Below are 17,246 nucleotides of genomic sequence, written 5' to 3'. Positions count from 1 at the left end.
TCAGTATCTCAGAATTCTCAGAAGTGGGCTAACCCTTGAAAAAATGCTTGGTAGGCTGTCTACTGACCGTTTACAGACTATACATTTCAGCCATAAATTGCGATGCCAGCACGAAGAAGCATACACGAGAGCTGTCCAATCACCGAGCGAGTGTATTCGCGGCGTATTCTGTCCACAGACCGCAGTGCATCACGTGGCGTGATATGATATCGGCGACCCGGCACAACATAAACATAAACATAAACATAGACGACCTATAGACACGAATAAAGAAGGAAATAAATTACATTTCATTCACTCGTGCGCTTTAGGCTGTTTATGAACTGAGCTCGGTAGAAGAGTCAGTTTTGTAAGTTCAAGACTCGTGGACTGTCTATGCAAGTGCAAGCTGGCACGAAGGACTAGTTTTGTCTATCCGCTGTCTACAGACTATCACAGCCTCAAGTCAATGAAGAAACCTGTTTCATTTTCCTATTCGCAGTGTGTAGAGTAGACTATCCACTGACTGCCTTGAAACTAAGTTTACAGCGATAAATACTGTAAAGGACTTCATTTTACACAGTTTTCGCGAATCGCGTACAACCCGCGAAAAATTGCTCCCAAGAATTTTTTGAGCAAAATGTTGGCTTATAGGTAGGCAAGAATAAATTTTCTAAATACAGTATGTTCTTCCTGTCCTTAACATGCGCATACGGTACAAATGAGGTGTTCTAGTGGAAATTCACGCTGACTCAGACATTTATTTCACGATACTTATACCTGCTACAGGGTATCCGTTCCGCGCAGCGTCTTTGCGCCCTTCGAATTCACGATACACCTCTCTGAGCCATGCCGCCTTCACCACTTTTGCTCTCAGTCCACCTCGCGTCCACTGCACTTTATCTTTGCTCCAACGCCTGTTGTACCTGGGCAGCATAGCATTGCACTAAAGTGTCATGTTGAAGAAACGGCCGTTGACGGGCCCTGACACTTGTGCTTCGTCAGCTGTGACTTTAACCGGCATTCGAGAAATATTAATTTCGCGAAAAATAAGTCGTTTGCCATATTTTTTTTTCTGTTCCCAGCACGTAGTCTGTCGGAGAGAGAGAGAAAAACATTTATTTAAATCTCAATGAGATTAGCGGTGGGCCGTCGTCTTCATCGTTGACGTCTGGCCTCTTCGCAAGGTCGGGCCCCTATTCCAGGGCTCCGCTGAGTCTTGCTGCTTCGCATGCGTGCTGCACAAGGGCCCTTTGGGCTGTGAGCTCGCTGCTGGTGAGCAGACCCTCCCATTGCTCCGCACTCGGGGTTTTGAGTTTGTGGAATGCATAACTGCGTTTGCACTTCCATGTAATGTGGTATAGCGTGGGGGTTGCCCCGCACCACGGGCATGTGTCCCTGAATTGTGTAGGGTATACATTTTGTGTAGAATGTATAGGTTGAAGAATGTTCCTGTTTGCAGTCTCCGCCAGTTCACTGCTTCTTGTTGTCTTCTTGTTGTGCTAATGAGTTGTGTGGCGGAAGGTACTTGAGCCTCTGTCCTCTGTAGCAATTTAGCAGCTCCGCATATACTGGCTCCACTATGGTAGGGTTCTCTAGGGTCTCCAACAGCTCAGCTCGGAACGTGATCTCGCAAACTAATCTGTCCACCCTTGAGTTTCCCTCTATCCCCGTGTGTGCCGGTATCCAGAGTATCTTGTGGGTTACTTTTTGGCTAGGGGGCCCTGTTTCGAGGAGGATTCTTAGGGCCGCTTTGCAGACTCTACCTTGCGCGTAGTTCCTGCATGTGGATTTCGAGTCTGTTAATATGATCAGTGATTTGTTTCTCCGATAGCCTTCGGCCGCCGCTAGTGCAACGGCGACTTCCTCCCCCTCTGCTACCGTGTGGCCCCGTAGGGTTGCGTATGTGATCGGTTTGTCGGCGTAATCCACGACTGCTCCTGCGGCATTGATTATTCTTGTGCGTTTATCCTACGGATAAAGCGCTGCGTCCGTGTACACTGTGTTTTCTAGTTTAGCCAAATGGCGTTACACATAGTCTGCCCGCGCCTGTCTTCTAGCCGCGTGGAGATGCGGGTCCATGTTCTTTGGTATAGGACAGACTTGGAGGGTTTTACGGATGTTGTCGGGGATATCGGCGGATCGATCAAAATGCCCTTCCATGTCGTAACTTAACCTCTTTAGGAGTGCTCGGCCGGCGGCTGACGTTCGGAGTCTGGAATTCTGCGTCTTGAGCTGTGCTTCCGCTAGTTCGCTGAAGGTTTTGCTGAGCCCCAGCTGCAGTAGCTTGTCGTTTGGCGTGTTTCTAGGCAGGTGTAGCGCCGTCTTGTATGCTTTTCTTAAGAGCGTGCCAGCTTTTTCCCTTTCTTGCTTGTTCATGGGGTGGTACGGGAGCGAGTATAGGTGACTCTGCTGACCACCAGACTCCTGACCAGTTTTATCGTATCAGCTTCTTTCATTCCGTATCTTCTTTGGGAGATCCTGGTTATCATACGACTCATCTGCTCCGTTGACTTTTGGAGCAGGCTGATCGTGTGGCTGCATTTATTACTTCCTTGGATCCACATGCCCAAGACTCGTAACATGTTTCTCTCTGGTACGTTTTGTCCCTCGAGCTTCACTTCTAGCTCTACTTGGGTGGGGCGTCTTCCTACTCTCAGGAGCTCGGATTTCTCTGTGGCGCAGGCTAGTCCCCTTTCTTTAACATAATCTTCCACGCAGCTTGCTGCATCTTGCAGTTTCTCTTGTTTTTCTCCCAAGGAGCCTTGGTTGACCCATACTGTAATATCATCTGCGTACATTGCGTGTTGTATACCTTCGATCTTGCTGAGTTTCTTGGCTAGACCAATCATCGGTATGTTAAATAATATGGGCGAGATGACGGAGCCTTGTGGCGTTCCTTTGCTCGGGGTAGTGAAGATATCGCTTCTCAAGTCCCCAAGTCCTACTGTGGCCGTTCGGTTGGTCAGGAAGGTCCTCACGTAGTCATGGGTCCTTCCGCAGTTGGCGTTATTCAGCCCTTCCATGATGGCTGCGTGGCTCATGATGGCTGCGTGGTCAAAGGCCCCCTTGATGTCGAGGGCCATGACTATGTTTTCGCCCGTTTTGGGTGCTGTTTCGAGGACCTCCTCCTTGATCTGTAGGAGGACGTCTTGTGTCGATAGGTTTGCTCTGAAGCCAAACATGCTGTGCGTGTATAGCCCTTTGTTTTCTAGGTATAGTTGGTTCCGTTTCGTGATGATTCTCTCGTAGAGCTTCCCCAGGCATGAAGTGAGAGAGATGGGTCTGATGTTCTCTGTCTGCAGCTTCTTGCCCGGTCTTACAGGCGAAGAAGTGCAAGGTCTTTCACCCCCCCCCCCCCCTTGCTGGGAAACGACTTGACATTCCTGTGCCACATGGGCGCATTCCTGTGCCACGTGGGCGCCCACCTGGAAGCTGTGTTGGCAACGCGACATTGTCTTTTACCCTTTCCGTCGACGAGCTGAGAGAGCATCAGCCCCGCCCCTGCCGTGGGCGGTACCGCCAGTGTCTTCTCGTTTGAGTGGACATCGTTCTTCGAACTGTATTCCCCAACCAGGGATCTGGGGAATACGAAGGGCATTTAACGAGCTGCTGGTTTGGTACCACGAGTACGATGTCCTGGCCCTCCAGGAGGTGTACCTGCAGCGGGACAAACTACACCTGCCTGGCTACATCGGCTATGGCAACAGGTCCTCCTGCCAGCAGTCCCCCTGCCAGGCGGACCCATGCTTGGAGGACAGCCATCCACCCGGACCCTCCCGGGCAGCCATCTTCGTCCGCAGGACTCTGGCACAGGTGGAGATTTTGGTGAGTGTTGCGGTTGTGGCCCCCATGGAGTTCGTCTGCGTGAGGGTCAAGCTGGGTCGAGTTGACACAGCTGTGGCAAGTGTATATGTGCGCCCCCAGACCCCTTGGGATGCCGAATCCTTGCCGCAGATGGTCAGTCTCATTGGCGGCGACTGTTTGCTCTGCGGGGGCTTCAACACGGCTCACCCGCGGTGGGGATCCCGCAGGGCGGATCGTTGCGGCCGGTACCTAGTTGAGTCTCTCCGCGGTACTGGGCTGCATGTTCTGAACACTGGGGTCCCCACGTTTGTCCGTCGGGGGGGGGGGGGGGGGGCGTCCGCATATGCATTGACCTATCCATTGGGACGCCGCGATGTGTTTATCGATGGCACTGCTCGGCGGACACCTGGGGTTCGGACCACTACCCTATCACTCTGGCTCCTAAACCGGACAAGAGAGTGGGTGGTTGGAGGTGCAGAGTTGTCCATTGAGACAAGTTCCGGGACCGCCTCCGCAGCTTCTCACTGCAGGACGACATCTTGGCCCACGTTGCTGTGTGCTGAGGCTGCCACGATCTGCTGCGAGGTCCCCCCTAATCAGCCCATCTCGGACCTCCACCTCCTCCAGCTGAGGGCACAACGGCGCCAGGCAGAGCGGAGGGCTCTCCGCACAGATCGGCCCGAGCACTGGACCGTGCACAACCCGCTCGATGCGAAGTGCCGCCGGTCTCACAATCGACGCCGCAGAGAGTCGTGGGAAGGTATCTGTGCTTCCCTGGTGGCCGCCAGGGGGAGTGCCAGGGCGTGGCGCCTGTTCCGGTCGCTACTGGAGCCTCCCATCCAGCGGGCCCCCTACCTGGCCATCGCAGTGGCAGGGGGACTCACCTACCAACGGCTGGCTGATAAGCTGGCAGAGGCCCTCCTCCCCCGGGAGCCTCCTCCTGCAGGGCTCTGCCCCAGGCGCAACTACATCCATCCGGCCGGCAGACATGCTGCGGACATCACGGCCGTTTGCTCCACGACTCTCACGAGGGAGGAACTCTCCTCTGCCCTGCTACACTCCAAGCGCCGCAGTGCCCCTGGACCAGACGGCGTCACCTATCAGATGCTGCGGAACTTGGACGACGCCATGCAGACAAGCCTGCTCCAGACGTAGTACAACGAAGTCTGGTCCAGAGGCTGCCTGCCTGAAGCCTGGCGCCCAGCCCTGTTGGTCCCGGTACTCAAGGCGGGCAAGCCACCTGCTGACATGCTGTCGTACAGGCCAGTTTCTCTAACTTCGGCCCCAGGGAAGCTCATAGAGTCCATGACCTTAGGGAGGCTGGATTGAATCGCTGGGGCCACAGACTTCCTGCCCGAGCAGCAGTCTGGCTTCCGGAGGCACCGCTGTACTGCTGATGCCATAGAAGATATCATGCCCAGCCTCGAGGAGGCACGTCATTCCCGCCAAGTCATCTGCCTCACACTCCTGGATGTGAAGAGGGCATTTGACAATGAGGCAATCCTCGAGGCTGTGGACTGCCTTGGTGTGACCGGTAACCTCCGGGGGTACATCCGGGGCTTCCTGACGGACCGCACGAGCTGCGTTCGGGCTGGAGGCGCTACCAGTGTCCCCAGGTCCTCACCAGAGGGGTTCTCCAGGGCAGCGTGCAGAGCCCCATGCTGTTCAACTTGATGATGGCCCAGCTGCCTTCCAGAGGGCCTGGAACTTCCCGTCCGCTTTGCCATCTACGCGGACGACATTGCCCTTTGGTGCCGCGGACCACGGCGCCAGAGGGTTCAAGTCATCAGGAACGTACAGTGGGCCGTAACCAGGGCCAGCTCCTACCTGGAATGGGTTAGCCTGCAGCTTTCCCCCACCAAGTTCGAGGCCATGCTGCTCAACATCCAGCCAGGAGCATGCCCGGGGAAGACCTGCCTCAGCATCGCGGGACGGGAGCTCCCATGGCGGCGTTCCTGCCGCTATCTGGGCCTCCTGATTGACCGCCACCTCACCTGGCGGCCAGCTCTCAAGGCGTTCTGCAGGCAGGCAACCAGGGTCCGTGGCGCCATCCAGAGTCTCCTGTCCGGAGGAAACGGCATCACCCCACAAATGGGGCTCCGGTTCTTCCAGGCCACGGCAGGCGCTCAGTTCCTGTATGCGCTCCCGCTGGTCCAGGTGACCATAAACCAGCAGCTGGCCATCGAGCGCTCCCAGAGGGCTGCGGTCCATCTGTGCCTGGGACTTCTCCGTGGCTCCCAGATCCCGGCCACACTTGTTGAGGCCGGGGTGTGCCCCATGGTGCTGCATGCCCAGCGGCCCAGCGGACGGCACTCCGCCATGTTGAGCGTCTCGACCTCGCCCCGGACGGACGTCCCCTCCTGGAGCGCCTCCTCGGCCATCCTCATTCACGAATGGGGAAGGTTGCCCAGGAGCTCGAGCAGCTGGTGGGAGGGCAGCCAGAGCGCCTTCCTCCCCCTCCACGACCGGACCTGGGCCATCTGTTCAGGGTGCTCATGCCACCACGTGGAACCAAGCCGAAGCGCCTCACCCCAACAGGAGGCAGCAGCGACCCGGCAGGAGGCAGGAGGCAGCAGCGACCCTGGAGGAGGACTTGGCCTGCTGCACGCATCCATACACGGACGGGTCGGTCCTCATGGGTGCCTGCCCGTCTGCCGCAGCTACCTGCACTGCACCTTCATTGGGAGAGAGCCGGCAGGCCAGGCTCCCGTTCGTGGCCAGCTCGAGCACAGCAGTGCTGGCGGCCGTCCACCTGGCTGCCGACATCCTGGAGTCCCCGAATTGCAGTCTGCGGCCATTCTGTGAGACTCCAGTGTGACCCTCCAGCTTCTTCAAGAACCACGGGGCCGGCTCCCCTTTGTACACAAGTTGGCCACCAGACTCAACAGCATCTGTTCCCGTGGCTGCTCTATCTCCCTGGCCTGGATCCCCAGCCACGTCGGAGTCCCAGGCAATGAGGCCGCAGATGCCCTGGCCAAGGCTGCCCACGGAAGCTGTACCCCCTGCTCCACTGCAGTGGTGCCCCTGGATGCTGCCAGAACCATTACGGTGCGGTAGCTGCTAATGGAGCACCCCGACCCCAGGGTTGCTCAAGGGACACCCCCTCAACGCCTGCCAGACAAGGGGATCACCAGACGGCAGAGGTCCCTCCTCCTTCAGCTCCGCATCGGCTGCTCTTGGACCGGGGCTAGGCTCCATCGCAGGGGTTTGGCCCTCACTGCAGACTGCCCCCGCTGCTGCCATCCGGAGGAGACCACCGATCATCTTCTCCTCGATTGCCCCGCCTTTGCCACCCACCATGCAAAGCTGGCTGCCTTCTACAGGGATCTGAGCCTACCATCCGACTCGGCCAGTGCCCTCCTCTTCCCCACCGGCCCCAACGCTTCCAAGGCCCTCCGGTCTCTCCTCGCCTTCCTGGAGGACACGGGCCTGGACGGCTATTGCTAGCCTAAGACAGCTGACTGCTACGACTGCGTCTCCGGTATCTTTATGCTCCCCCTTTTCTCTTGCCTCTCACTATCTGCCTATCCTGCTCCTCTCTATCTGCACGCCGGCAGTGGTGGTGGTGATAACACATCAGTCACAGGCCCGTGCACTTTTCCTTTCTTCTTCCTTTTCGTCCACTTACTACTACTAGTACCACGAGTCCCCGATTGCGGAGAGACACCTGTCTCCTAAGAGACTCGCTTTTACTGGGAGGCACTCTCGGGTGCTCTTACTTGTACAGTATGTAAATAGTCTGTATAAAGTTTTTCGTTGCCTTTTCCTACGTAACCACGTCTCCGATCCTCCTCGTCCCTTCTCCGGCCCGGCCACGCTACCTGAGACCGAACAACTGGTGGCAGCGGTGGGATGCTGCTACTTGAGACCCAACAGGCTGGAGGGGACCAAACAGTTCTTTCAAATAGGACACAGGTGTCCCCGCCCGAGGCTCGGCTTTCCCTTGGCAGAAACACTTACAAACAAAAACAAAAAAAGCTGCCTTGTCTCTGACCCAGCCGTTATAGATGGATGGATGGCCTCAGACGTTGCTGGCACATACCCACTACGGGGGAGTGGCCAAGACACAGGCGGTCAATTGCTGGATACAGGAAAGTTTTGACGGGAAAAGGAGTGGTAATAGTATGTAGTCTGATAGATTGGAAGACGGAATGACAGGGGTCCTGTTAACTTGGAGACCAAGGACGGGACAATGGCTTAATGTGCATAATAGTATACAATGCCTGTAGTGTTTCAATGTCGTACTGACTGAGAGCGGGAAAAAGGAATTAGAATGGGAGTCGCTGCGTTTCTTGAAGAAAATTTTGCACAGCAGAGCGCACACTCCTGTCGCTTCGTCCAAGCAAAGAAGCGCCAATGGAAAGAACAACCGCGGAGGACACAGGCAAGCCCCGTTGATGAAATGGAATTTGCAAAAGACGCTTCCTGAAATGAGAGAAGCGGCGGCAGAACAGCAGGAAGTGATCTATTGTCTCAGGTTCGGCACAAAAAGGGCACAATGGGGAAGCCGCCAGGCCAGATCTGTGAAGGTAGAAATTTAGAAGGGGAACCCGGCAACGCAAACGCGTGAAAGAGACCTCTAGTCTGCGCGAGCGCCAGTCTTTGCTACTCCAAGGATGCAGAAGATGGTGATATTCGGGAGAGGATGTAAGAGCCGAGGCAGCAAATTCCTGAAATACTGTGTAGCTGCGAAACCTCCAGCTGTATATGCACACGTTGGCAGGACAGCAACAATTGGGCCGCAGAGAGAGGCTCTTGCTAAGGAATCTGTAACCTCATTTAAGTGAAAGCCCACTGGTCCCCAAAGCAACCTTACCGAATTTAGATGGAGTGGAATCAGGAACTTAAAGAGGCATAATGCCCGAGACTCAGTGGGTGAGGATAATGAAGAGCAAATGGACAGATAGTCTGTCATAACCACGACCTGGGAAACGGGTGTTTCTAATTTTCGTAAGACTAAGATTACTGCTAATAATTCAGCCAGAAAAATTGGAGTGAAGTCAGGAAGACAGAGAGAAAAAGACCAATTCAGTGAAGGCGAAAAAATTCCCACACCTGCCTTTTCGCGATCCTGCGAGGCATCAGTAGCAATAAGAACATGAGAGGGAAAGGACCTTAGGTGGTCCTGCAATAGACCCTGAAGAAGTGGGAAGGGCTGCAGCTTTGCATTCGATGAGAAAATGTCATCGAATTCAATCTGGACAGATGATGAGTTGTTATACATTTGGCGGACATCTGTGAAATGAATATTTATGGGATCAAGGAGGGACTGCACGTAACACATCTGCGGAGTATGAAAACGAGACCAGGCGGCACTAAAAAAGGCGGAAGGTTGACTAAGAAATATTATACTGGAAGCGTGAAGAGGTGAGTCGCACAATTTTAAAAATGTTTGAACTGTTAAAAGGCGAAACCTAGCTGATAACGATGGGATTCGCGCCTCAAGGTGCAGAACAGCATTGGCGACATATTTTGGAAGCCCCGGACAAAGGCGCAACGCCTCACACTCCAACAGCACAAGAGGGCGAAGTTTATAGGCAAGAGCTCCTGAGAATAAAACACACCCTAACTCCAAAATTGGGCGGACGTACATTTTATAAATCATCAGAAGCGTATGCCTTCTCATGCCTGACCTAGCACTACAAAGCCTGCGTAGGATGCCAATGGCCCGAACTCCTTTTGCAGAAACTTGCTCAATGTGTGTCCGCCAGGATAGAGCAGAGTCATATATTACTCCGAGATACTTCACCGCCTGAACTTGAGGTATTATGTTATTTCTATAGACCACGCAGATATTTGCAGGAACAGAAATCGGAAATACTAACAATGTGCATTTCTTCACATTGAGGGAGAGATGAATTCTTCCTAACCAGTTGTCAAGAACATTGAGGTAATTTTGCAGGGTTCGATAAAGAGTGTGAATGTCACCTGCTGATGAAAAAAATGCAATATCGTCGGCGTACACATAAGTTTTCACATTTTGAATGCATGGAATTGAGCTTAGAAAAATGTTAAAAAGAACAGATGAGAGAACTGATCCTTGCGGTACACCTCTTGTCTGTGGAAATCTCCTTGAGGAAACACCATTTTGGCAGCAGTAAAATTCTCTATTTTCCAAAAAAAAAAACAGAAATACAGGCTACAAAATAGCTTGGGAAGTTCAGTTCCTGTAATCTTAGTAACAGAGTCGAGTGCTCCACGCTGTCGTATGCTTTACTGACATCCAAGGTGACAAGCGCAGCAAACTGTTTTCTATTGCGAGCTAATTTAATACGACTCTCTAGGTCAGTATGAGCACACCAAATTGAACAACCCGGCCTGAAGCCAATTTGACATGGATTCAAGAGAGCATTTTCTGAAATGAATGACATGACACGGCTGAGAAGGACCCTTTCCACCAATTTCACTAGGTTCGATGTTAACGAAATAGGGCGTATATTGTCTAAAGTTAAGCCCTCCCCTTGCTTTTTAAGCAATGGAACTATTTCCGCAAGACGCCACTCATGAGGTATCCATGGACCTTTAATAGAATGGTTAACTAGAGCCAACAGGTCTGCAGGAGATTCATTGAACAAAATTTTGATCATAGGTGACCTTATCGGGGCCAGGAGCCGCTGCAGGGATAAGCGCAGAACAATTTGCGACAGCTCAGGCCTAGAGACCTCGGTGAAATCACTTGAGGTGCATGTGAATATAGCAGGAGAAGGTAGAGCAGATGTAAAGCGAAGCTCTAGGCCACACGCAATATCCTCTAAGGCCTTTGCGATGTCAGCAGGGGACTGAACGAGGGATTCAATGTTGGCAGCCGGGGGAATCACCTTGTTGCGCCTCATGAAATTAAACAAATCTCGTTTATTTTCTGATTGTGAAAGGAAATCATAACGATTTGTATTATACTCTTCCTTTGCACGCGCCGTTATGGAAACGATACTACGTGTTCTGGCCGCTTCATTTTCTTCAGTGACGCAGGAATTAGAACGGGATATTCATAGGATACCTCGAAAATAATTTAACAGGAGGCTGGCTATCCATCACAAGGGCACGCTGCAGTCTGCCTAACAGTTCAACAGTACACACGCCCGCTAGAAGTTGTTGCGCTCTTTGAACGTCATCACATCGTCATCGTCGTTTGCTGCCGTTGACTTACTATCCACACTATAAGCAGCCCTGCTGCGAGTATAGCATCGTTTGTCTGGCCTCATATATTAGTTTAGCGGGGGAACTTAGATTTGTAAGCGATCCGTTATTCGTTCTTTTTTGTGTTTTGGTTTTTGGCATAATGTCGCGCGCCTTCTCGCAAAATGATCGTGTCACTCTCACGTCGAATGCCTCGCAAGGACATTAACACCAAATGCACAGCGCTTAGGCACTTCGTGCACAGCGACATCATGTGTGCCATTCCCGTGCGCTCGCACCGCGAAGCAATGTTTGAGGGAGGCTCACTCCTCGGTCGTGGCGGCCGCTTCGTGGCAACGGGATCCCGCGCACGGCGAACAAGAGGGAGAGATGGCGCCGCATTTTTGAAGACCCCCCCCCCCCCCCCCCCACCTCGCTTAGTTCGTGGCGGCAGTCGTTTTTGCCGAGGCGCCGACCCGCCCCGATGCCCCCGTGCAAACTCGTTTGCACCGATCCGAGCAGCGTGCATGAGGCTCCTCGCGCATGGCTGCGAGAATTAGCGGCTGCCTGCCCCCGAGGCCATCAGCCACCTCTCGGCGGCTGCCAGCCCGTCTTCTCCTGCCGCCGCTGCTGCTTTCCTGCACGCGGAATGCGAGGCTCTCATCACAAGCCACTGTGGAACGACGGGGCGGAAGTGGCTGTGCCTGTGTAGCGCAGGACTGGGATGTGTGCGTTCTTGGGGCAGAACTTGTTCTCCCACGAGCCGCGCAGGTTAATTCACACGCGATTTCGTGAGATAATGGTTACGCGACATCCTGCATAGCCTTGATGTAAAAAAACGAGGAAAGAAAGCGTGAGGACTCGAATATTTAATCATACCAGAGGAGGGAATCGAGCAGGATGCACGACAGCTATTTTAGGATTACCTCCTTATGCACTTCTTGCGAAATGGAGACTTTTAACGGAACGCGTAATAGTATTGCGATCTCAGGGACAATGTGTCTTTGCGAATCGGACGCTTCGTGCATTACGGCTTCTCCCACGCACTAAAAGATAATTGGTGCAGCAAGCTGCACCCGTGTTATACAGTCCAACGTCATAATGAAACGGTTGATAACGAAATAATGACGATTCCCCTCGGAAGTTCGGTGAGCATGGGCTATAACGAAGCTACGGCTGTAACGAAGTAATCGCCGGGCCCCTTCAACTTCGTTATAACGAGGCTCAACTGTAATCACTTCAGTGGGGCTTCAAGTATGGTGTGTATAAACATTACTTTTACCCGGTGGTCCACCGCGACCTAGTTGTGTATCAGACTTTACGTCTGAGTAAGAGTGTCATTCGCTTGATGATGCTGATCAGATCTGCATAACACAATAACAGCGCAGATCAGCGGAAAAGAAAGTCGCATGCATCTGTCTTAGCTCTAGTTATATAATCAGGCAAGTGCATAGCGATTGTTCGTTCAATTTCATGCGAATATTATACACTCCTGCCTGCGAAACACGCCAAAATGCGTCCGTTCAGCTGTCGGTTCTTGACGTTTGCACGGAGCACAATCTTCTCATGACACTTTAGCGATTTATTGTGCCGCAGATAAAGCGTGCGAAGCCTACTCTGTGCTTTCTGACTGTCTTCACTTCTTCGCACGGCCAAAAAGATTTCGCGAGGACAGAACGCGAAATCTCTGGCGCTCCTTCCATTTCATCTACCGCTCTCCTCCAATGCCCCCTAGACAGAGAAGGCCTGGTCACCATTTTTGTGAAGAAAGGAGAGTAGTCGGGGAAAATCGAGCCACGGCTAGGGAATGACAGGCCATAGAGCTTGCCAGTAGCTGCCGGCTGTGTCGTTTCGTGCACGTGCGGTCTCATTCAGTGCTTTTTTTTGATGCCGGAAAGACTTGCCTGCCGAAACTCTTGTTGTTGTCGTCGAGAAATAAGTGCGCAGTGCATCTTTAAGGGCTACCTGCTCGGAAATGACGGCGCGCACTTCATGACAGCAAGCGACGAAGCGATCTGGAATTAGGCCTACTGCAAGTCAACCGACGCAAGCGGTGTTGAGTGTGTTTTTGTGTGTTTGAGTAAGTGGCTATGAAAGCGCAGAACGGAAGTGGAATATGTGGCGCTGTGCATTACTTCTTTTTGGCGACGACACAAACACTTGAAGTTCCAGGCAAGTACTTCAGAATGAAATTCTCACAGTATGCTGCCAACATCTTTGAGGTGGCAGAAAAAGCATTTGTACTACATTGTACACAATTTTTAGCGCCCTTGTGTAGGCGTATTGACCGAACGTTAAATTTTTCTGGTAAAATTCTGGTCTTTGAGACCGGCCTTGAGCAATGACATGTCTTGAGCAATGCATTCTAACTGCAGTGCCTAATTATGTTTGTTATTGCGCGACATATTTTTCCTGCATGAGCTTTAGCAGTCAACTTAGCAAGAATTTGAAACGAAAAGCAAGCACGAGTTGAGACTGTACTGATTATCGACAGTACTCAAAGCGTTTGTTGGATGATGACTGGTGTGAGGGATATTATTTGCTGCATATTGTCACGTAGTGGTGACGGCAGTCGAAGGAGCGATGAAGACGGACAAAAGTTCTTCTAAAAGAAAACCTTTATTGGGCTGACTTGCGCCCACAATGGACTAAATCACTCGGCGGCGGCGAAGCGACAAGCGTGCTCGGCGGTCGTCGAACAGAATGGCCGCCGCTGTCGGCCGTGCTCGATTTAAAGCTGGTAGCGAACTTTCGAGATAAAGCATGCAAAGTTACTAGAACATCGTGGAACAACGTAGAATCAGCTTCAATCGAGATAAATCTGGTCGCGTCTTGCGTCGCGAACAAAGCGATAAAGCGGCGTGGCGGCAGATTTGAAGAATGAACAAACACTGTAAAGATTCGCGGCATTACTCCCCTCTCAAAGAAGCATCGACCCGATGCATTAAAACAAATAATGCGACTAGCAACAGGTAAAACAGATCGTGCGAAAATAAACACACAGTGTGGAAATGCAGCGTCCTTTAGCCCGCATAATAGGGCTTCAGACGGACGGCATGGACAACTTCTGGTAGTACACGGCGTCGCTGGGATGCAGTCAGGGATCACTTCATAATTCAGTTCACCTAGCCGACGAAGAACCTTGTACGGGCCGAAATAGCGGCGCGAAACCTTTTCACTCAATCCACGGCAGCGAATGGGCGTCTGAACCCAGACTTGGTCTCCTGGCTTGTATTCCGCGTTGCGTCTTCGTAGGTTGTATCGTCTTGCGTCGGTCCGCTGCTGATCTTTGATCCGTAATCGGGCAATCCTTCGAGTTTCTTCTGCGCGTTGAAGGTAGGCGGCAACGTCGACGTTCCCTTCTTCTGTAACGTTGGGCAGCATGGCGTCTAGCGTGGTCGTGGCCTCCCTGCCATGGACGAGTCTAAAAGGCGTCATCTGGGTGGTCTCCTGCACTGCGGTGTTGTAGGCGAAGACGACGTAAGGCAGGATGACATCCCAGGTTTTGTGTTCGGCATCGACATACATGGCGAGCATATTGGCGATGGTTTTGTTCAAGCGCTCGGTAAGTCCGTTGGTCTGCGGATGGTATGCAGTTGTCCTCCGGTGGCTGGTTTGTCAGTAACGCAAGATGGCTTGCGTGAGTTCCGCCGTGAATGCTGTTCCTCTGTCCGTGATGAGCACATCGGGGGCGCCGTGTCACAGAAGAATGGACCCCATGAAAAATTTGTCGACTTCTGCTGCTGTTCCGTACGGCAGGGCTTTTGCCTCGGCGTAGCGGGTCAGGTAGTCGGTCGCTGTGATGATCCACTTATTTCCAGACGTTCATTTTGGGAAAGGGCCAACCAAATCCATGCCGATCTACTGAAAGGGCCTTGAGGGGGGTTCAGTGGGGTCCAGAAATCCTGCTGGTCGGGTGGGAGGGGTCTTTCGTCGCTGTCAATCTCGGCAGGCTTTCATATAATGTGCGAAATCGGCAGATAGTCGGGGCCAGTAATACTTGTCTTGAATGCGGCGGAGGGCGCGAGTAAACCCGAGATGTCCAGCTGTCGGCTCGTCGTGTGAGGCATGTAGAATTTCTTCGCGGAGACAGGCAGGTACAACAACGAAGTAGGCTGTTTTGTTTGCTGCGATGTTCTTTTTCGGCAGGACATCATTCTGTACACAGAAGGAAGATATTCCTCGCTTGAATGAAGCGGGGGGTGAAGAAACTTTGCCTTCCAAGTGCTCGATGAGGCGTTTTAGGTTGGGGTCCGAGCGTTGCTGCTGTGCAAAAGAGCTGGGGCTGATGGGTCCCAGGAGGGCGTCCTCATCGTCGACCGGCGGCGGTGCATCTACAGGGACTCGTGAGAGGCAATCGGCGTCAGTGCTTGCGTCCAGACTTGTAAACGACAATGACGTCAAACTCCTGGAGGCGCAGACTCCATCGAGCGAGGCGGCCAGAGGGGTCCTTCAAATTGGCAAGCCAGCACAACGCGTGGTGGTCGCTGACCACCTTGAGCGGTTGTCCGTAGAGGTAGGGGCGGAATTTCGACGTAGCCCAGATGATGGCAAGGCACTCCTCAGTTGTCGAATAGTTAGCCTCGGCCTTGGAATGGGAACGGCTCGTATGCGATGGCTTTCTCCAGCCCGTCGCTTTTTTGAACGAGGACGGCGCCTGGCCCCACGCTGCATGCTTGCGTGGGTATGATCTTCAGTACCGGCGTTTTCATCAAAATGCGCGAGGATTGGTGGGGACTGTAAACGACGCTGAAGTCGAAGGCTTCTGCTTGCGGCGCTTCTCATATAAATGGCCCCGTTTGCCTTCGTCAGTTGGATCAGGGGCTCGGCGATGCGGGAAAAGTATTTCACAAATCGTCGGTAATATACGCAAAGCCCGAGGAATCTGCGCGCTGCTTTCTTATCGGCCGGCGGTGGAAATTGTTCAATAGCATCTGTTTTATGCGGGTCTGGGCATACTCCCTCCTTGCTAACGATGTGGCCTAGAAACAGCAGCTCTTCATAGGCAAAGTGGCACTTCTCTGCTTCTCTGCCTTCAAGGTTAGGCCAGACGACTTGATGGCGTCTAGTACTGTCCGAAGTCTTTTGAGGTGCTCTTAAAAGGTCGAGGCGAAGACAACGACGTCATCTAAATATACCAGACAAATCTGCCACTTCAGGCCTGCCAGCACTGTATCCATTACTCGCTGAAACGTCGCTGGTGCGGAACAGAGACCAAATGGCATCACCTTGAACTCAAAGAGCCCATCCGGAGTGATGAGTGCTGTCTTCTCGCTATCTCTTTCGTCGACCTCAATTTGCCAGTAGCCGCTCTTGAGGTCCATTGATGAGAAATACTTGGCGTTGCAGAGCAGGTCCAGTGTGTCGTCGATGCGGGGGAGGGGGTAGACGTCCTTCTTTATGTTGTTCAAGCGGCGGTAATCAACGCAGAATCGAAGTGGCGCCGTCTTTTTTTCTCACTATAGAACAACCGGTGCCGCCCATGGGCTGTTTGATGGCTGGATGACGTCCGTTGCGAAGCATTTCTTCCACTTGGTCCCGGATGGCTTATCGTTCTCGCGGTGGCATCCGGTAGGGCTTTGATGGAAAGGTCGGGCGTGTTGGTCCGTTGTAATGCGATGCTTGGCAATTGGCGTTTGTCGGACCTTCGGCAATGACGAAAAACACTCGCTGTAACTTCGAAGCAGATTGCGGATCTGGTCTTATCTGTTCCGGGGCAGGGCTGGGCTGATGTCGAAAGTGGACGAGTTTTCTTGGTCAGGCGAATCTTCTGCGGATGGGTCGGAGAGGGCGAAGGAGTGTCGTACGCCGGATATTTCGCCGAAGAAAGCAATCGTCGTTCCTCTGTTAATGTGCCGGTATTCTTTGCTGAAGTTAGTCAGTAGTACTTCGGCCTGGCCATTGTGGAAATTTGCGATGCCTCTTGCGATGCTGATTCCTCGGTCTAGAAGCAACTGCATGTTCCCCTCGATGATGGCTTCAGCGTTAATGGCTTTCGTGGCGCCTACGGTCACTATAACGCTTTAACGGGGTGGGACGCTCACTTCTTCCTCCAGGACACTCAGGGCAACGTGATTTTCCAGTTCTCATCGAAGGGATGGCCTCGTCCGTCGAAAGCGTGATTAGCTTGGATCGCAGGTCGATGATCGCCTGATGCTCATTAAGCAAATCCATGCCCAAGATCACTTCGCGGGAGCATTGCGGTAGCACAACAAAGGTCGCAGGATAGGTATGTCCTTTGACAGTCACTCGCGCTGTGCATCGTCCTGATGGCGTAATGAAGTGGCCCCCTGCGGTGCGAATTTGTGGGCCGTCCCAAGCCGTTGTGACTTTTTCTCAGCTGC

General features: G+C 52.8%; 1 protein-coding gene across 2 annotated transcripts in view; it reads left to right on the top strand.

The window, feature by feature from the left end:
- LOC144115085 (uncharacterized) overlaps positions 1-17,246 on the top strand; it is a 120,184-nt gene that overhangs the window by 17,334 nt on the left and 85,604 nt on the right. Inside the window, exon 1 of one of the 2 annotated variants that reach the window (XM_077649237.1) lies at positions 5,652-7,267. The exons of the other annotated variant lie outside the window; for it this stretch is intronic. Coding sequence (XP_077505363.1) covers positions 5,659-6,591 — 933 coding nt within the window. The 5' untranslated portion in view covers positions 5,652-5,658 and the 3' untranslated portion in view covers positions 6,592-7,267. Of the gene's footprint in view, positions 1-5,651; positions 7,268-17,246 lie in introns of those variants that run through there. 2 annotated transcript variants of the gene reach the window in all.

The sequence above is a fragment of the Amblyomma americanum genome, chromosome 1, assembly GCF_052857255.1.
Source record: "Amblyomma americanum isolate KBUSLIRL-KWMA chromosome 1, ASM5285725v1, whole genome shotgun sequence".
Classification (NCBI taxonomy): Eukaryota; Metazoa; Arthropoda; class Arachnida; order Ixodida; family Ixodidae; genus Amblyomma; species Amblyomma americanum.
This window is presented reverse-complemented; position numbering and strand designations above follow the sequence as displayed.